This window comes from Giraffa tippelskirchi, chromosome 2 (assembly GCF_054371585.1).
Source record: "Giraffa tippelskirchi isolate mGirTip1 chromosome 2, T2T-mGirTip1v1.2.pri, whole genome shotgun sequence".
NCBI lineage: Eukaryota > Metazoa > Chordata > Mammalia > Artiodactyla > Giraffidae > Giraffa > Giraffa tippelskirchi.
The window spans coordinates 128,714,225-128,735,521 of NC_137276.1; the positions used below are offsets into that span (position 1 = coordinate 128,714,225).

A 21,297-nucleotide genomic window follows, 5' to 3' on the forward strand; every position below is an offset into this window, starting at 1 on the left:
TTGGGGGCTTCCCAGATGGCTCAGTGGTAAAGAATCCTCCTGCAGTGTAGGAGAATTGTAGGAGATATGGGTTCAGTCCCTTGGTGGGGATGATCCCCTGGAGGAGGAAATGGCAACCCACTCCAGTATTCTTGCCTGGAAAATTGCATGGGCAGAGGAGCCTGGTGGGCTGCAGTCCATGGAGCAAAGCATTGGACACGACTGAGTGACTGAACACATGCACACATTACTGTTTTAGTATTCATTTATCAATTTATTAAAGATTTGCCAGAATATATTATTGTATCTTCTGGAGAATTACTTCAAATCCTTGAAATCTATCTCTCTCTCTATATATATATGTGTGTGTGTGTCTGTCTGTGTATGTGTATACACACACAGACACACACAACTGCTCAATTGTTGCCTTAATTTTCCTTTAAAGTAAGCAACAATTTTCAGTGGTAATAGTTAACTCTGTATAGGGTTTGAATATTAAATAGTTTTCCAGAGATGATGTTTTTCTTAGGTGTTTTGCTTTTCTGTTGTATTGAAGACTGTGATTTAAACCTCATGTAGAAAAGTATAGACCATCAATTTCTAGCTTGGTGATTAATGGACATTTTGCTGTTTCTTATTGGGTAATGTGTAGGTCCTTTTGAATCATGTTGAAAAGACTTTAATGAGCAGGTTACTAAAAGACCTATATCTCTCAATGAATTTCAGTGTCTGTTCTGTAGGCTTATTCTCAATTCAGCCTTGGGCTTCCTGCCTGGAGGGATGCAGACAACTTAACTTATGCTTTTTACAGGTACCAGGGACATGTAGCCAGAAGTGACACATCCCCAAAAGTGCTCTAAGTGAGGGAGAAGGGGAAAATGGTTTATAAAAATGTGAAAGGGATTCAGAGATAGATGTGTGATCAGAAATGGCCATCCATATAGGATTTGGATTTGTAGAAGAGGGGAAATATTTTTAGATGAGGACAGTGGTGAGGAGGACTCAGTGTTTGGATGCAGAGAAGAGGAATCGCTTAGCTGAAGGTCAATATTTAGAACATAGAGAAGGAAAATTAAAATCTGGAAAGTAGGAGAATGTCAAATATGGAATATACTGGCCTAAAAAGTGTGAATCTATGTGTTTTCACAAAGTATGGACCACTCTTCCCAGATGAATATTTTATGCAGCGTAGATGATGATGTGGTAGCTCAAACTCCTTTTATTGCCAGGCAGGGTTGTCACTGCAGTATATTAAATTACCTATACTTAGCAGTATAAATGCAGGTTTGTGTGCCTGATGCACAGTGAGGTATAGTGAAACGTAGGAGTTTAGAGCAGAGAAAGGTATATTGCAGGGCTATGCAAGGAGACGAGGTGGCTCGTGCCCTAAAAAGCTTCATGCCCCTGGAAGGGTTTTGGCAAAGCATTTTAAAAGACAGATGAAGCAGGGATGTCTCAGGGTACTTGATCAGCTCGTGTACAATTCTGTTACTGGCTGATGATGGGAGGGAGTGGGGTGTCACAGGGGTCAGCTGTATCAGTCCTTAGGCTCCCGGAGGCCTGGGCCGCGTGCTCTTGGTCATCAAGCAGTTCTTTTGGTGAGGGCAGTTTTCACATCAGCAACACAACTCAGGAAATTTGCACCAAATTCTATTATGTGTGTACTTCAGAGAGGAGCTGCAGCAGAGGATACGGGCAAAGGCCTGTCCCAGGAAGGTCCCACAGATCCTGCTAGGTTACAAAACAACCCTTATATTGTGGACTTTGTGGGTCAGGAATTTGGACTGGGTACAGTGTGGACACTATGTCTGTGCACCTGATATCTGGAGCCTGGGCTGGGATGACTTGAGGACTTGCCCTGCTGACTAGAGCACCTACATGTAGCCTCTCTGTGTGGCTTGGCTTTCTCATAGTGTGGTGGACTCAGGGTAGTTGGACTTCTTACACAGTGGCTCAGGGTTCTAAGTGTGAATGTTTGAGTGAAAAGGCAGACACCCCCTTTTATATCCCAGCCCCACCTCCACCACGTTTTACTAGTTGAAGCAATCACAGGCCCGCCTAGATTCAGAGGAGAGGCATAGACACCACCTCTTGATGGGAGGAGTGTCAAAATTTTACACCTGCTGCATTGCTAACTGTGGTATTTCTTTTAAAAGCTGTGACTTCTCTTTCCTTATTTTAGGATTGGTGGGGAGTCCTTAGCAGTTGCCCAGAATACATACGCTGTGAGCTGGTTTAAAGGCAAAGAGTTAAACTTGGTGTTTGGACTCCAACTTAGCATGGCGAGAATTGTAAGTATGACAGATAACAAAGCCAAATAGGAAGCAGAAGATTGACTCTTGTAACCGTGTCTTACAGATTACAGGATGAAATATATTTGTGTATAAGTTGTGTTGATTTTTTTATATATTTTTCTAGACTGTAGTGTACCATTTACCTTTAGTGAGGGCATTTCTAATCTTATTTCACCTAAGAGGTAGCAGTTGCAAATGCTAATTGAGCATTCATTAGTTCAGAGATCCAGAGCATTGGGACAGACGGATCACAGAGGTTTTATTCTCTAACTTTACCCATTTTCGGCATTACTGCAGTGAAAGTCTTTATGTATGGTCATCCAGGCTCCGCTTGCACGTTTCTAGTGATAAGCTCTCACTCATCTACTACAGTTAACTTTTTGTTTTTTAAACAAATTCTCAAAGTCGTGTCACTTTATAAAAAGCATCCAAATACATTACTTTTATTATTATTTGTTTATTTGGCTGCCCTGGGTCTTAATTGTGGCACATGGGTTCTTTACTTGCAGCTCGTGAACTCTTAGTTGCAGCATGTGGATCTTAGTTCCCCAGCCAGGTATTGAACCTGCGTCCCCTGCATTGGGACCATGGAGTCTTAGCCACTGGACTACCAGGGAAGTTTCAACTACAGTTAACTTTGTGAAGCTCAGTCTCCCACAGAGATGAGATCTGCCTGCACAAGTAGCTTTTACTGGTTGTTGGACTTTTGCCTTCTAGTGAGTGTTTATTTTCTTTGTCAGGCACTAGCATTTAGCTTACGAAGACAGATCTGAAGGTCTTGGTTAGACATACTCATTTCCTGTGCTTGTCTAAACCGTGGAGCCTGGGTTTCAGTTCCCTGACTGTGGTGCTCCCGCCTCTCTGGACTTCACTGTGGGTGGTCATGCTCCTTCCAGCATTTGGAACCTGGAAATGATCATGGTGTTTCATTATAGGTGGTCTGGTAGAGGGTACCCAGGGGAGCAACATTATGTTGTTATAAACTCAACCTGGAAGGTGTTTTGGCCATCCCAAACCCTGTTAGGTTTTTTTTTTCTCATGAACTCCTATGAATAGAGGTTTTTAGAAAGATGCGTGCCATTAAAAGACAAGATTTTAAAGACTGTAAATGGCATGAAAATCCTTGGAACATAGTCTTAGGGAAGAAATCCAGTACAAAAAAATGCAGTACAAATGAAATATTTTTAATACAATGCTTCATCTTATGAAATATATTACACATATGTGTGTCATATATATATAAAACATTTCTAATTTTTGTACATGTAGGCTCTTTCTAGTTTTCCAATATTATAAGTAGAGCTATTGTGCAGCAACACTCCAAAACTTGTCTGTATCTCTGATTGTTTCCTGAGGCTAGATTGCTCGGAATGGAATTATTACTGAGTCAGAGGGTTTGTTTGGGTTTCTTAGGACTGTTGAGACGTATTTCCACCTTATCTTTTCAGAGATGTTTCTATCTCTGTCTTTGGGATATGAGAGGATCCTTCTTACTGTAGCTTTGATAGTGCAGGCTATTATTTTTAAAAAGTCATTTTGTCAATTGGATAGGAAACACCTAAGTATTATTTTAATTTTTTACCTTTGATAACTAGTGTGGTTTTCCACGTTTTCTAAATTTTATCCACAGAGACATTCTGGGTGCTTCATAATGTATCTTGTGCAAATCAAGACATGTCTATAGCAGTTGGTGTATCTCATCATCTAGTAACTCCTAAAAGAAGGAAATAGGAGCAGTTGAGCAAGACTCATTCTCAGTGATGCCATTGTGGTTACTAGTGATCTTCAGGTTCTTTTCTTTGTGGTCACAAACTAGTTAATAATCCATTCACCTTTGTCCTGAGGAGCCCTAAGTTTCTCAAAAGGTGTCTCAGGGGCTTCTGTGATGCAGGGCTTATCGGATGGTGAGGGACCTGAGCGGGACGTGGAGTGAAGCAGAGCTCAGGCAGCCACCTCTGCGACAGCCAGGGTGGCTCAGCTCTGGCCGGGATGGTGTATTTAGGGTCCTTGTGAGACGCATGAGACCAGAGGAGTCCATCACAGAGCTGTGGGATAGATGGAGGTTCAGTCTTTTTTTGTGTGTTTCTCATGTCCCTGTACTTACTCAGAAGGATTATGGAGGTTCCGGCTTTACCTCGTCATGATATGTTTGTTGGCTGAGTTGGGAGTTTGTCTGATTTTAGACATTTGGACTGTTACTGTTACCCTTCAGGCAGTGGACTTCTCATGCCTTACCTGGGGGTTGGAAGTCCAGCAGCCTTTTGGTTCTTCTTTGTTACTTTTAAAATTTCCTTATTTTGAGAAATATTTATTGAGTACTTGCTAAACCAGGTCACATTAGGCATTTTAGATTTAAAGGGTTATTAAGACAACATGTCTTTGAGAGGCTTGTATTTCCGATGATATTGAGGAGAGTTTCCGGTAGGTCTTCATTTCTACCTTAATGCTCATCTGAGTAGTGCCACTGGCTACCGTTTTGTGAGAAATAGCCATTTGTGTGATTTGCTGTGAGAATCTGGTTGAGGACCCATTCGTTTCTCAGTCTCCAGTGTCTGACTTTAGCAGGAGTGTTTAGAACACTTCCTTGATTTCTTCTCTTGGCTTCAAGGACCCTACAGTCTCATCGATTTCTTCTTGCTCCCTCTACCTCTTTTGCTGCGTCCACCTCAGTCTTCCCAACCTATAACGTGGGCTGGGTCATTAGACACCTCATTTCTTTTGACACTCACTTCCTTGGTAATCTTATCTGGTTTTGAAGTTTTAAATAGCATATCTTTGCTCCTGAAGTTGTATTGTCCAGGTCTTTCCTTTGAATTCCATCTCTTACGTGTAGCTTTCTCACTGACGTTGCCATGTGGATGTCTCGTAGGCATATCAAACTCAACACAGCCAAAGCCCAGCTCTTGCTATTCCACTTGCCATCACCCAAACCAGCTCATGCTAAAGGTTTCTCATCTTCAGTTATGAGCAGCTCTTTTCTTCCAGTTTCTCAGGCAAAAACTTTGATGTCACTATGAACCACTCCTTACCACTTGCTCAACTCTCCGCATATTTTCCAGTAGCAAATCCTATCAGCTTTACCATCAGAATGGATCTGTAATCTGATCGCTTCTCATTGTGTCCTCTGCCAGTCTCCCCAGTCCAAGCCTGTCATCTCTCTCCTTCATATGGCAGCAACCTCCAGCCAATGTCCTGGCTTCTGTGTCATCCTCACTTCTAGGGTGTTTTGAGTATAGCAGCCAGAGTGAGTCTGTTAAAATGTAAGGGATTGTACCAGTTCTCTACTTAGAATCCCAGTGGCTTCCCATCTCATACAGTAAAAGCCAGAAGTTCTTTTATTACCAGTAGCCTGCCTTCCCCCCAGTTCCTCCCTGAGGACCTCATCTCTTCCTGTCTCTCCTTCACCGACACTGCTCTAGATTCTGCACTTCTTGCCATGAGCATACCGGGTGGCCTCCCTCTCGGGGCCAGGTCTCTGGCTGTTCTCCGATCTGGAGTGCTGTGCTTTTCCCTGGGGTGGTCTCGCAGCTTCCTTCAAGTTCTTAATCTGCAATCACATTCTCAGCAAGGTGTCCACCCCTTTCTATTCTCCTTCCATGCTTTATTTTTTCCTTATTTTTTTTAAGGAAACATGTATTGCTATTTGATATGGGCTTCCCAGGTAGCTCAGTGGGAAAGAATCAATCTGCAATGCAAGAGACTTGTAGGAGACTTGGTTTCAATCCCTGGGTTGGGAAGATCCCCTTGAAAAGGAAATGGCAACCCACTCCAGTAACCTTGCCTGGGAAATCCCATGGACAGAGGAGCCTGGCAGGCTCCAGTCCATGGGGCCGCAGAGAGTCAGACACGACTGGGCACACCACGCCAAGGACATTCAGAGGATGAATTTTTTTCCCCAGATGTCACTATCAGGAAAAGCTGTGCTTTTTCTCAGCCAGGGTTTATTATTGTCTTGGGTACCCTATAAATTTTGTAACTTGTGTTTTATGTTTGTTTGGGCTACTAGGAAGTTCTAGATGTACTGTGCTATTTTGAATACTAGCATTTTCTATAAATTGCCATTTTTGTGTAGTAATCGTAGCTGTGGCTTTATCTTAGGTTGTTATTTTTCCTTGAAGTGTTCTTTTCTTTTTAATTATCTATTTTTTAATGATCCTTATTATACCTATTTCTCTAAGCTTCTCACATCTTTTTTTTCAAGCAGGACAGATACAAATGAAAATTATGATGATTTTTTTTTTCTTTCTCTTCCAGGGAAGCACAGTAAACATGAACCTCATGGGATGGCTGTATTCTAAGATTGAAGCTTCGTTGGCTTCTGCTGGTCACACAACCCTTGGGGTCACACTTATGATCGGTTAGTGAATCCTGCTGCTGCTGCTGCTGCTAAGTCGCTTCAGTCATGTCCGACTCTGTGCGACCCCATAGACGGCAGCCCACCGGGCTCCCCCGTCCCTGGGATTCTCCAGGCAAGAATACTGGAGTGGGCTGCCATTTCCTTCTCCAATGCATGAAAGTGAAAAGCGAAAGTGAAGCCGCTCAGTCGTGTCCGACCCCTAGCGACCCCATAGACTGCAGCCTACTAGGCTGCTCCGTCCATGGGATTTTCCAGGCAAGAGTGAATCCTGAAGTCCCACTTTTTGTCTCTTCTGAAAGCTTGTTACGCAAAGTGGCGTGACAGAGGGAAGAACAGGGGAACCCAGGTTAGACCACTTGGTTATAGTGGTCTGCACAATTCACTAGTTCTTGGACCTAACTAGACACAGTGAACATAGTAACATCATTCATCCCATTTGTGTTTTTATTTCCACTTTCTTAAGATGAGGATCTTGTCCCATATGTGCTTCAGTGTTGTTGTGATGAGCAAATGAGAGTGTGTGTGAGAACTCGGAAAACAGTCAGGGAGTTTATACCTCCCTGTAAGGTGTTCATTAATAGTCTGTAGCAAAAGGGAGAATTGTTCCCTTTGATCAATTTCAGTTTGCTTATGGAATGTAGATTTTGTAGATGTCAGAGGTGATAGGATGTGATTAGAAACCTACCAGCTTGGGAGCCCAGAGTCTGGATTCTGGTCCTGACTCATCTTGGACAAGGAAGTTAACCTCCATGTCTTAGTTTTCTGTGAAAGTGTGAGTGTTTGACTAAGCCATACAGATCACTTCTGGCCCCAAGTTCTGTTGGCTAAGGCCTTGTGCTGGTTGCCAGCTGGTCAGTGAGAAGCGGATGAGGCTCTCTGGACTCACCAGCTGTGCTTTTCTGTGCGGTAAATTTGTCTTAACTGAGCCCCATGGGGTGTGGAGAACTGCTTGCAGAGCCCTAGGGAGACTTGTGGGTGGCGAGCTGCAGGCTCTGTACCATCTTTTATTCCTTATGATTCCTTGGTACAGGCTGGTAAAGGGAGGACTGTGCTGTGCTTAGTTGCTCAGTCATGTCTGACTCTTTGCGACCCCATGGACTGTAGCCCCCGCCAGGCTGCTCTGTCCATGGGGATTCTCCAGGCAAGAATGCTGGAATGGGTTGCTATATCCTCCTCCAGAGAATCTTCGTGACCCAGGGATCGAACCCAGGTCTCCCTCATTGCAGGCAGATTCTTTACAATCTGAGCCACCAGGGAAGCCCAAGAATACTGGAGTGGGTAGCCTATCCCTTCTCCAGAGGATCTTCCCAACCCAGGGATCGAACTGGGGTGTAGTGAGAGGTAATGCTAGACAGGCAACTTGTTTCTAGACCCCTCTTCTCTTCCCCTCCCTCTCAAATCCTTTACCTCTCAAAAGCTTTTTCTTACTTCCAAACGCTGTTCAGCATTCTTTCTAGTTCCTTCCACGATGGAGAATTCAAGAATAAATTTTAAAGAATTTTAGAGTCAGGAAAGATCTGTGCCATCAAATCAAAGCTTCTTATTTTACAGATGGGAAAATTGAAGCCCAGAGAGGTTAAATTCCTTACCAAAGATCAGTCAGCTTGTTAGTGCCAGAAGCAGAACCCACCTCTCCTGACTCTGCAGTCTTTCGTATTATGTCATATTGCATCAGCCAATTAAAGATTCATTAGCTTTACTAAACTTCTTTTTATTAAAATCTTGAGAAACGTAAACTTTCTTCACTCTGTATCCTGATTCACTTTAACGATATGAGTCAGCATCGGTGAGTAATGCTGACTGCATGGAGGAGAGAGTGAGTGAGCTGTGCTGTGGGAGGACTGGTGCCCTTGGGGCTGCTACGGGGCGGGGGTTAGACTTGGGAAGGGGTCAGAAGGAACTTGAGCTGGGGCCCTTGGGGTCGACACGGGGCGGGAGCAGGAGTTAGACTTGGGAAGGGGTTAGAAGGAACATGAGCCGATCCTAGGATCAGACTTTGCTTTTGCAATTCTATCCTACTCCCCTGCCCTGGTATCCATCAATAATGGGTGCTTAGACTGAGTGTTCTTGCCTGGAGAATCCCAGGGATGGGGGAGCCTGGTGGGCTGCCATCTGTGGGGTCACACAGCGTCGGACATGACTGAAGCAACTTAGCAGCAGCAGCAGACTGAATTAAGAAGTTCGGACTAATTTGCTAGCTGGTCATCAGCTTTCTTTAATCTGTATTCTGGTTATAAGACTAGACTAGTTGGTTCTAGCCTTTTCCTTCTAATCTCCAACCTTCTACTGGGAAATAACTAATATATAGTAATGGCAACTGTTATGTGTTGAGTGCTTCCCATATGCACTTCCTCTCCTTCTGTCCTGATTTATTAATTGTAATTTTTTCATATATGCATCCAGATGCCATCCCTTTCCATGGCTGTTTTCTGCTGTTAATATAAGTGGTGCTGCCTTTTAGGAACCTTCAGTTTGGTTCTCTAAAAAAATCTCTCTTTTATATTATAGGGGGTATAACATGCATTCTTTCACTTGTCTGTGCCTTGGCTCTTGCTTACTTGGATCAGAGAGCAGAACGAATCCTTCATAAACAACAAGGAAAAACAGGTTAGTCTGAATGCAAGAAAACTTAGGCTTTTGGGAATTATGGCCTTTTTGAGATAATTTACAATAAGGTAAGTTCTTAATAGTAATGTTGTAAACCCAGCGAGGCTTAATAATACATGTTTATTAAATCTTTTTCTTCCACTTACACTTTTAAAATTTTATATCAATGTATAGTCGATTTAAATCTTTTATTTCCAAATCTGTTTCCACTTGTCTAAAGTTTTGGATACATTTTTTTCCTCTGTAAGTGGTTTTGGCGGAATTTACCTTCTTGATTGTACTTTGTATATTTGCAAAGTGATAAGTGTTCCTGGATGAGAGGAAGAAGATAGATATTAATGTTAGATTTTACATTTTTCTATTTTTTAAAATTATCCCCAAAGCTGTATTCTAGTAATTTACTGAGAAAAGTTTTTTTTAACTGAATTGAAAAAGTTAATCAGGTGATAAAAGAAAAAGAATCTTGACTTAGAAATGCAGAATTTCACTGACAACATCTTTCCTTTCTCCTCTCAGGTGAAGTGATCAAGTTAACTGACGTGAAGGATTTTTCCTTACCCCTGTGGCTTATATTTATCATCTGTGTCTGCTATTATGTCGCTATCTTCCCTTTCATTGGACTTGGAAAGTGAGTAATCTCTAGCCTTCCATTTTTTTTTTTTTAATAAATTTTAGTTGGGGGCTAATTACTTTACAATATTGTAGTGGTTTTTGCCATACATTGACATGAATCAGCCATGGGTTTACATGTGTTCCCCATCCTGGACCCCCCTCCCACCTCCCTCCCCATCCCATCCCTCTGGGTCATCCCATTGCCCCAGCCCTGAGCATTTGTCTGGTGCATTGAACCTGGAATGGTGTTCTGTTTCACATATGATAATATACATGTTTCAACGCTATTCTCTCAGAACATCCCGCCCTCACCTTCTCCCTCAGAGTCCATAAGACTGTTCTATGCATCTGTGTCTCTTATTCTGTCTCACATATAGGGTTATCGTTACCATCTTTCAAATTCCATATATATGCATTAGTATACTGTATTGGTGTTTTTCTTTCTGGCCTACTTCACTCTGTATAATGGGCTCCAGTTTCATAGCCTCCCATTTTTGTTGGCTAAATTATAATGGGAATTTAATCATATAAATGTAAATTTTTAAGCTGTAAATTTTGCTTCTCTGGTTGTTAGTATGTTCATCAAAATTGTTTTACATCCTGGGATACAACTGTTTTTCTTAGCTTGAGATTTGTTTACTCAGTCACTCACTTGTGTCCTCTTTCGCGATCCCATGGACTGTAGTCCACTAAGCTCCTCTGTCCATAGGATTCTCCAGGCAAGAATACTGGAGTGGGTTGCCATGCCCTCCTCCAGGGGGTCATCCTGACCTAGGGATAAAACCCACTTCTCTTGCATCTCCTGCATTGACAGGCAGATTCTTTACTACCTAGCCACCCAGGAAGCCGTAGCTTCAGGGTTCGATCCCTGGGTTGGGAAGATCCCCTGGAGAAGGGAAAGGCTACCCACTCCAGTATTCTGGCCTGGAGAATTCCATGGACTGTATAGTCCATGGGGTTGCAAAGAGTTGGACATGACTGAGCGACTTCCACTGTCACTTGAACAGAGCAGTGTGTGAGTGTGTGTTTGTGGAGAAGCATCTTTGTAATCATAACCCTTAAATTCAGTCTTTCATTTTACAGTTTGAGAGAGGAACCTTATACATTATTTAGCAAAGGATGCATCAAGTATTGCTTTTAAGGAAAAGAAGCCATCTTGATTTCATATAGTAATATATTTGGGTTTCTGAAAATTTGTGTATATTGTCTTCTGTATACATAAAAGAGGAAAATTAGGCATCAGTGTATTTTATTTGGTTGGTGAAGTACTTACATAAATACTAAAGCTTTAGCCAGTTGCTCGAAGATGAATATCAAATAAGATGGAAAACAGTTGAGAAAGAAGGGGAAGTTGACTATTTTCTTCAGTATTATTTTGCTTTTATTTTTACAAACACAGAATAATTCTCTCTAAATGGTTTATTTTTGTTTCCCTCTCTCTCTCTTTATTTTAGAGTTTTCTTTACAGAGAAATTTGGATTTTCCTCCCAGGCAGCCAGTGCTATTAACAGGTATTCCATTAATTCTGTAAATGCTTACTGTGTGCTTAGTGTGGGTCTTTAATTATAACCCCGTCTTAGAGCCAGAAAAGACTTATGTGAGTTAACGTCTACAGTGTGAAACCAAGTCTGTCTTGGGTCTTGATCCTGAAAATGGCCATCTTTGCATTAATGGAAAACCAGCGAAGTGTTGGATCACTTTTATATCTTTATATTTCTATTTATTGATGACCATTTTAGAAGAATGTTAAATGAGCTAGGAATTTTAGAATTAAGGACTTTGGATTTTTTTTTTTTTGCTGTGATATCTTTTATTAAGTATCTTTTGTATTTTTTGGGCAGTATCGTATATGTAATATCAGCTCCCATGTCCCCAATATTTGGGCTTCTGGTGGATAAAACAGGAAAGAACATCATCTGGGTTTTGTGTGCGGTGGTGACCACACTTGCTTCCCACATCATGCTGGCCTTCACACTGTGGAACCCCTGGATTGCTATGGTAATGTGGCCGCTGACACTGAGGGGCTCAGGGAGGGCTGTACAGCAGGTAGCAGAAGCCGTGCTCGGCTCTTCTGATTGCAGTGCTCATCATAGTGGGGAAAACAATGACTTGATTTCAGTTTCTACAGGATAACTATTTTTAAAGTATATAAATAATAGTCATTAATACATAAAGTCTTTTTTATTTCATTTGGCTGTATAATACTCTCAGTGCTAATGGAGAATTTGAAATAAAATAGTTGTATAAAAGCCAAAATGCCTATTAGTTCCATTTATTTTTCATTAAGAGAAGTCATGCCATCATTTAGCCCAGTATCCATGATTTTACATTTTTTTGCCTCTGACTCTAAGTAGGTCAAAGAGAAATAATGAATACATCAAGTTTTTGTTATTGTTCATCAAAAATGTCATTTTTTTAAGACCACAGACTGAAGTGCTATATTTCTTACCTGTTAATAAAAGAATATTGTGTATATATATGTCTCTGTGCCCTTGGTGAGAAATCTGTGGGATGGATTCCTAGAAGTAGAAATGCTAGAGCAGAGGTTTTGCACATTGAACATCTTGATGGATGCTGTGAAACCTCTCCTATAATAACTTTCTACCCATTTAGAGCTTTACCAATAATATATGAATGTGTTTGTCTTTTTTATTAATAGTGTCCTTGTTATGTTGGACACTGGCATTGTTTTAATCATTGCCAATTTGATAGAGATAAATGATGAGTGACCTTATTTTAACTTAAATCATAAAGTTTCTTCTTTAATTGGAGAAAAAGTTGGCAGTAGGTGATGTTTAACGAGCAGTGGTTGTTACTGGTTCTGTGCCCGGCTCTCTAGATAGGTGGTGATGACCCAGAGGTAAGATAATAAGACTACTGGCGTGATGTTACCATGATTGCTTAATTTGTAATTCCTAATGAATACTGGAAAATTAGCTTGCCTGAGACATTGGTAATGACTTTTTGCAAATTAGCTTTATTTTCTTACTTGGTCTTTGTACCCTGGGCCCAGCCAATTATATATTCATATAATATAAAATAGTTAAGACAGTGTTGTGTGTATTTTGTCACTAGAGGAATACTGTTAGTGAGGGGCCAGAACCTTTCTGTATTGAATATGAATTGTTAGCCTAATTATTTTGTAACAATCTGTGTGGATATGTATGTTTTAGTTACTATGTCACTCTTGCTAATCTGCATCAAAGGAAAATCACCTTTTAGCAAATATACGAGTTTTTTGCTCTTTTCTCTGTTGCTTTCTGTAGTGTCTCCTGGGACTCTCCTACTCATTACTTGCCTGTGCCTTGTGGCCAATGGTGGCATTTGTAGTTCCTGAACATCAGCTGGGAACTGCATATGGCTTGTAAGTGTTTTCACATGGATCATATAATGTCTCTCCCTGCTGTGTCAATTTAATTATCTTACAAAAATCCAGACCTCTTGAATCTAGTCAGCTTCAGGCTTTTGGGACAGCTCCAAACCTGGCAATAACCAGAAAAGTCCGTTAATCTATTTGTGTTATTACTGTGGCAAAAAAAATGCACCAAGCCCCTAACAGGAGAACTAGCGATAAGACACCCCATAAGAGGACCTTGCTTGCTGACCATCCAACTGCCGGTTTATCTGTAGACTTCTCAGTGAGACGCTGCGTTCCTGTTGTCTCTGGTGGAAAAGGCCAAAGGGGGGAACCACATCTGTGGTTGGCATTCACTTAGTGCTTTGTCTCATTCAGCAGGAAGGTGTCACGTTCATCCTGCCCTTGCTGAGGCAGATTCCCTTACCTGTGAGCCTAAAGTTAAGTAGCGGGAATAGTCATGGGAAAAAAAAAAATCTAATCAGATCATTCCTGGTTGAAAACATCTCTTAGCGTTAATAATATGTGGTTTAAAGATATGATTATTTATAGTGACTTGCTATTTTGTGTATGATGACTTTAGAATTGATATGTTTGTTTTTTTTTTAATTTCCTAAATTGTAGCATGCAGTCCATTCAGAATCTTGGGTTGGCAGTCATTTCCATCATTGCTGGAATGATCTTGGATACTCGGGGATACTTGTTTTTAGAAGTTTTCTTCATTGCCTGTGTTTCCTGTAAGTGCGCCACCTGGCAACATTTAGTTTCTTCTAATATGTGGCAGAATGTCCTTGTTTATTGGAGAAGGAGATGGCAACCTACTCCAGTATTCCTGCTTGGAGAATCCCATGGACAGAAGAACCTGAAGGGGCCTGGTGGGCTACAGTCCATGCAGTTGCAGAGTCACATGACTGAAGTGACTTAGCATGCACACGTCCTCATTTATACTTCTAGGTTTTTGTTGTTGTTCTCTTTCCCCCTTTTAAAAACCAAATCCCTAAAGTGTTGCACTCACATTTGCTTAATTCTTAGCCTGTGCATCTGTTTCCCAGCTAGTGATTTTTTTTTTTTGGTATTATTATTTTTTTTTGATCTCTCAGTTTTAAAAATTATTTTTAATTGGAGATAATTGTTTTGTTTTGTTGGTTTCTGCTATACAGCTGCGTGAATCAGCCATAAGTATACATATGTCCCCTCTCTCTTGAACCTTCTTCCCCCAAACCCACAGAGCACGGGGCTGAGCTCCCTGTGTTATACAGCAACTTCCTACTCCAGCTAGTGACTTTTTAGTTCTCTGAAGATTCATTAGCACTTTTCAGAAGATTCCTATCCATAAAGGTAGCAACAGAATCTACTTTCTATTCTGTTCTAAATATTTGTTTTTTTTAATGGTAAATGTTATGTTATATATTTTTACTTACAGTACAAAGAAGAACATAGTACAGATACATGTTACATCATGAATGAACATTAAAAATAGTGAAAAAAGTTACGTAGAAAAAGTCACCCAGATGCCATACTCATCTTGTCTGTTTCATAAGTACTTAATGTTTTGTTTTTAAAAAACAAAACACTTTCCCCTCTAGAGTGGAACCATTTGAAGGGTCCTGAGTATGTCCCTGGTGTGAAGGTGTGGACATTAGTGTGGCTTAGGGCTGAGCGCTCATGGTTTATTCATTAGTCTGTTTTGAATTGTTTTTATTGTTAGTCCTGTTATTTAATTTTACCAATAAATCATTTATTTAATGATTCATTGATTAAAAATAGGAAGCATTAGGAAACTGCTGAAAACTGCAAACATAAACCAGTATTTTTCCACCAGTGTGTTCACTTTACACATAAATTATGTTCATCTGAAGAAAATGTCACATAACATACCAAGATGTCTTTTATACTTAAGTAAGTTGTGTTTAAAATGGTATACTCCAGTGATAATTTTATCTGACTTCATTTACAGGAATAAAGATTGTACTTAAAGTGTGGTGTTTGCAGTTGATTGCTATGACTAGCCTGAATGCATTCTATTATCTCAAAATTAGCAGAAATTAGCACATCACATTTAAAAAATATATTATTTCCTCTTAAATAGTGGGCTGTATTTGAATTAATGGACTTCCCTGGTCTGGTGGCTCAGATGGTAAAGAATCCACCCATCTTCCAGATCCCTGGGTCGGGAAGACCTCATGGAGAAGGAAATAGCAACCCACTCCAGCATTCTTGCCTGGGAAATCCCCTGGACAGAGAAGCCAGGCGGGCTACATACAGTCCATGGGGTTGCAATTATGATAACATAGGAACCATTGGGGAAAAGTACATGTTTTTAAGGACCCTGTGTTTTTTCCACTTCTAGTGTCACTTTTATCTGTCGTCTTACTCTACGTGGTGAATCGTGCCCAAGGTAAGAGAAGCTGAGGTATTTTTTTTAATTAATTAATTTTTTAATTGAAGGATAATTGCTTTACAGAATTTTGTTGTTTTCTGCCAAATATCAACTACAGTGGACAATTGTTTGGGGCCCTTGGATTGTCTCCATGCCCCTGTAGAGGCCAGTGCTTTAGTTCATGTAATAACATTCTGTTTATAGTGTTGAAACATATTTTCCTTCATAGAATATAATTATGCATTCTGGACCTTCATATTTATTTATTAAAATTGTTGTTCTGTCCTTGCTGGTCAGTTCAGTTTAAGTTTTGTATTAGATGTTCTTTTTATATTATCATAAAGAAGTATGAATTTTAAAAGAGTAACCTGAAGTCCTTCCTATATACTTACTTTAAAGTATAATTGTGAGGACTGTTTTAGCCTGTGTCGTATATTTTTAAAAAATGAGAAGTAAACACATTTATGGCTGAAGTTTGCATTTTTAAGGTTGAAAGTCTTTGATAACAGAATGAGAAATTACAGATTTTTTTCATTTGCTTATATTTGTTTTTGTATTTTTTGTCTTTAATAAAATTTTTATATTACCTTTATTAATTCTTCTAAACTGGCTTGCCCCTAAGGGTTGTCATATATTTAGAAGGATGAATATATATGCTGTTTAAATAATTTTAGGTCATTTCTTTTAATGTGTCTTAATTTTCGCTACTTATTGATAGTATAGTGTCCCAAAACCTTGAGCAATACATAAGTCCAAATTTCTTAAAAAATGCTAACATTAAGAAGTGATTATTTGTATCATATAAGGGTTCTTAAAAAATATTTTTTCCCCCTTGGGAAGTTTTCAGGAGATAAACTATTTCTCACCTTCCATGGCTGTTTTTGTTACTTTAAGATGTATGTGTGCACGTGCACATTGGCACGTGCATGTTTGAATTTCACTTCTGATAGTTATATTGAAAAAATTCCACACTTGCATGTATTTTAGGTGGGAACCTAAATTACTCTGCAAAAAAAAGGGAAGAAATGAAACTTTCTCATGAAGAGTAAGTATCGAAAGAGAAAAGTCTTTATTTTGAAAATCTTGAAGCATTAGCAGTTTATTTCAAGGTTGGGTTTAGACTTTTAAGAAATTAGTCTCTTGAGTTTTGAGAGCTAACAGTTATCTTTGGGACTACTGTAACATAATTCTTGTTTGTGTTAGAAAATTTCTAAGGGATGGATATCAAACGTTAAAATAAAATGAAGGGAATAAAAAGCAAATTGGGCTTTAACTTTCCTTCTGAGAGGAGAGAGAGAGGCGTGCAGTATTTGTAATTTATTGGAGGAAAGGTCTTTGTCCTCACTTCCTGTGCTAGGCTTACCCTTTCATTCTTTCTCGTATTTTCTTTTTCTTAACTAATTGTTGCTGTTCAGTTGCTCAGTCTTGTCTGACTCTTTGTGATGGCTGAGATAATCTTTTATTATCTAGTTGAGATAAGCTAGTTGATATTAACTAGTTAAGATAATCTTTTATTTCCTCCTGGTACTAACATGCTATTCTGTATTCTCTTACTTGGAACAGATTAAAGTATATAGTGTGGAATTTAAGTTAAATCAATTTTTTCTGTGAGTGTATGCTGAACCACAGTAGTGATTCTATTTTTTTTCTGAACTTTTTATTTTATACTGGGATATAGCCAATTAACAATGTTGTGATAGTCTCAGGTGAACAGTGAAGGGACCCAGCCATAAATATACAAGCATCCGTTCTCTGTTAAACCCCCCTCTCATCCAGGCTGCCACATAACATTGAGCAGAGTTTGATGTGCTATACAGTACTTCCTTGTTGGTTATCCATCTTAAACACAGCAGTGTGTACCTGTCCATCCCAAGCTCCCTAACTGTCCCTACCCACCCCAGCAGCCATGTTTGTTTTCTAAGTCTGTGAGTTTCCCTGTGTCCTGTAAGTTCATTTGCACAATTTCTTTTTAGATCCCACATATAAGGGATGTCATACAGTGCTTCTCTTTCTTTGTCTGACCTTCACTCAGTGTGACACACTCTAGTTCCATCCTTGTTGCTGCAAATGGCATTATTTCATTCCTTTTAATGACTGAGTAATATTCCATGGCATATATGTACCACATGTTCTTTATCCATTCCTCTGTCAGTGGACATTTAGGCTGCTTCCATGTCTTGGTTATTGTAAACAATGCTGCAGTGATCATTGGGGTGCATATATCCTTTTGGATCATGTTTTTCTCTGGATATATGCCCAGGAGTGGGATTGCAGGGTCATATGGTAGCTCTATTTTTAGTTTTTTTAAAAGTGTCTCCATACTGATCTCCATAGTGGCCATACCAATTTACATTACCACCAATAGTATAGGAGGGTTCCCTTCTCTCCACACCTTCCCCAGTATTTATTGTTTGTGGATTTTTTGATGATAGCCATTCTGGCCGGTGTGAGGTGATGTCTCATTGTAGTTTTGATTGGCATTTCTCTCATAATTATCGATATTGATAATTATCGATGTTGAATATATTTTCATGTACCTAATGGCCATCTGTATCTTTTCTTAGGAGAAATGTCTATTTAGGTCTTCTGCCCATTTTTTGATTGGGTTGTTTGTTTTGATGCTGTTAAGCATCGTAAGCTGTTTGTAAATTTTGGAGACTAATCCCTTCTCAGTCACATCATTGCAAATACTTTCTCCTGATGATTCTTTTTCTTCTTATTTCTGGTTTTTTAGATATTGAAGTTTTTATGATTTAAAAAATTTACTTGTAAATATATACCATGTAAGTTTTATGAATTTTGAGTAGGCTGAAATAGGATAGAACAAGGCTGGGTTTTCTGGAGATTGATTCTTGGTTGTCTCAAATTCCTTTTTTTTCTGACCACACCCTGAGGCTTATGGGATCTTAGTTCCCCAACCAGGGTTTAAACCTTGGGCCGCAACAGTGAAAGTGTGGAGTCTTAACCAGTGGACTGCCAGGGAACTCCCTCAAATTCCCTTTTAACATAGTAATTCTACTTCTGTAAATAGTTGTTGTTTGTTAAAATCATGTTTTAGAAGGATTTTTAAAGTCAGAGATACTCAACATTGCCATGTGTTAAGTAGACAAAAGGTAAAAACACAAATATATCCTAATTTTATTCAAGAAAAAGTATGCAGGCATATGTATTTCTTAAATCCATTACTAGTATATAATGGAAAAAAGGCTGAAAGAAAAATCCCCAAATATTACCAATTCCATTTGAATGGTAGGGTTAGAAGAGTTTTTTTTTTTCTTGGCTTTTCTATATTTTCTACATTAATCTTGTGTTACTTTTATGGTCAAGAGGAATGAAAAGATTATCCAGCAAAATGTGTAACTTAATACTTGACACTGCATGTTTTTTATAGTGGTTATGGTTTTCATTTTGTAATGATGGGGTTTTGTGGGGTTTTCCCCTCCCTTTTTTGATAATGTATTATATTGTGTTTTACAGATGAGAAGTTTAAATGACTGTGTCATGAGAATGGGCTGCATACATCATTGGTTTGAAAACCTCAATTTTTTTTTTTTTAATTTAGAGTTTAGTCATTAGGAAAAATAATAGTCTGAAGAGATTTTATATTTATATTTTGAATATATCTATTTTAAAGCATAACTGTGAGGACTATGTCTTCTGTATTGCTGAAAAATTCTGCTTTGGAATAGGTTTATCAGTGGTGAAGTTTACAAAATTGCACCTGGTACATGCAGGTGATTTTGAGTAAGGACAGTAAATAATGGAAATCTTTGGATATTGTGTTGACATAATTTTCACAAAATGTATCTTAAGGATCTGGCCCTTTTTTTTTTTTTTAATCTTAAAGCAAAAAGCTTTTGAAGTGATAGAAAGGATGTTTTATATAGAATAAATAATGGCATTTTAATAGGCATTCCCTTTTGTAATAGGGGATATTTGAAAGATACTTTTATGAAGTCTCATTTCTACATATAGCAGATTGTGTTCTCCTCTCTTTATTTATGAGGTTGCTGACCCTTTTGAGCTTCTGTATTTCTGTTACTGAGAACCCTAATCCCTTAGGGACATGATTTTGTGGTACAAACTTTATGTATGATTTTTCCTATAGTCTAGTTAATTACTACAAGTTATGTAACTATAAATTATGATAATTGTATATCTACACAGATAAATAAAAGCACTGCAAAAGAAATACTTGATGTCTTTAACTTTTGATTTAAAAAATATTAAAACACTGATTTTAACTCTTATTTATAGGGAAAATTATTTCTATTAAAAGAAAAGCTAATTTGGAATACGGAAAATTTGCCTAGTTACCGTCATTGAAAGATTATGGGAGTAGTTTTTCCTCCAGAGTAGAACCTTAAGTAACATTTATGTCTTGTGCATTAAATAAAATATAGATATGAAATTTTTCTGACAAACTGAAACACTCTTTAGCTTCCCTGGTGGTCAGACAGTTAAGAATCTGCCTACAATGCAGGAGACACAGGTTCAGTCCCTGGGTCAGGAAGAATCCCTGGAGAAGGAGATGGCAATCTACTCTAGTATTCTTACCTGGACAATCCCATGGACAGAGGAGCCTGGTGGGCTATACAGTCCATAGGAGTTGCAAAGAGTCAGACACAACTGAGCGATTAACACTGGTCTTGTCATATTATATATTGAAGTCAAGGAATTTTTGTGTATTGCATTCTCTGGATATGCAGATATTTTAGCCAACATTTAACATATTTAGCTGATTATATTGTTTGACGTACATGGTATAACATCGTAAGTTTAAAAGTCCTAGAACAGCTTGAAAGTGGATTACTTAGGGTAATTTTATTTATTCAGTACATCCGTTTTTCTGGTTTATTGTATCATTACTCAGTTGTTATTTCTTTAGGCTTTGACTGCCATGTGACTGTTCTAGTCCATGGCTACTGAAAGTTGGCCTTACCAGTTGGGAAAAGCTGCACTGGGGCTCAAGTTTCTGTTGTAAATTCTGTGAAACCAGGTTGTAGAGAATCTTGGATAAAATAATCTTAAGAAAAGGGAGCAGCATGGATGGAGCCCCTGAGAAGGGGTGGAACATGACCAATTAAAAAAAAAAAAAGTAAGCCGCTCACTGCAGCTGAGGCACAGAGGAAGTGTAAGGTGGCGCCAGACCACACACGCCCTGCATAGCAGCAGACTTGCCTTCTTTGCAGAGTCTGGTTCAGTTTCCCAAGGAAAATCCGATTATTTTCCAGATTCTGTGTCTTACCATGTTCAGGCAGTTTTTAACCATTCAAAGCAGACCCTATCTGCTCTGAGTAAATATTAATAAATACTTAAGTAGTAAATAAATAATCAGGACAAAAGGATAATTCCTCTCCCCCTTTCGCACCCCAGTAGAGCCCAGACTTTGTGGGGTACAGTGGACAAGAGTTGAGGGAGTGAAGTGGGAGGAGGGTGAGAGAGGAGAAAAGATACCCAAGGTACCAGTTCAAGGTTGTTGAACTGGCAGCAACAAGGCTGGGAGAGCAGGGCTTATGTGAATGGGCTGCAAGGGGAGCAGGGCTTATGTGAATGGGCTGCAAGGGGAGCAGGGCTTATGTGAATGGCAGGAAGCCTGGCCTGAGATGTGGAGGTGTGGGGAGGTGGGCCCAGACACGGGCCGTCTCCAATTTCAGAGTCATTGCTCAGGGGATGGAGTGAGAGTGTCAGAGAGGTAAATGTCCTCTTTGGG

The 21,297-nt window shown here is 39.4% G+C and overlaps 1 protein-coding gene across 11 annotated transcripts in view; it reads left to right on the forward strand.

The window, feature by feature from the left end:
• The window catches only part of MFSD1 (major facilitator superfamily domain containing 1), a 48,826-nt gene extending 29,050 nt beyond the window's left edge, over window positions 1-19,776 (forward strand). For 9 of the 11 annotated variants that reach the window (XM_081570678.1, XM_081570675.1, XM_081570674.1 and 6 more), the window contains 11 exons: window positions 2,162-2,270; window positions 6,528-6,630; window positions 9,139-9,237; window positions 9,754-9,865; window positions 11,304-11,360; window positions 11,691-11,847; window positions 13,116-13,213; window positions 13,829-13,941; window positions 15,555-15,602; window positions 16,572-16,629; window positions 19,062-19,776. In XM_081570678.1, the coding sequence (XP_081426804.1) occupies window positions 2,162-2,270; window positions 6,528-6,630; window positions 9,139-9,237; window positions 9,754-9,865; window positions 11,304-11,360; window positions 11,691-11,847; window positions 13,116-13,213; window positions 13,829-13,941; window positions 15,555-15,602; window positions 16,572-16,629; window positions 19,062-19,065 (958 nt within the window). In that variant the 3' untranslated portion in view covers window positions 19,066-19,776. Of the gene's footprint in view, window positions 1-2,161; window positions 2,271-6,527; window positions 6,631-9,138; window positions 9,238-9,753; window positions 9,866-11,303; window positions 11,361-11,690; window positions 11,848-13,115; window positions 13,214-13,828; window positions 13,942-15,554; window positions 15,603-16,571; window positions 16,634-19,061 lie in introns of those variants that run through there. The other 2 variants (XM_081570671.1, XM_081570673.1) reach the window with 1 other exon arrangement.
• The last annotated feature ends 1,521 nt before the right edge of the window (window positions 19,777-21,297 follow it).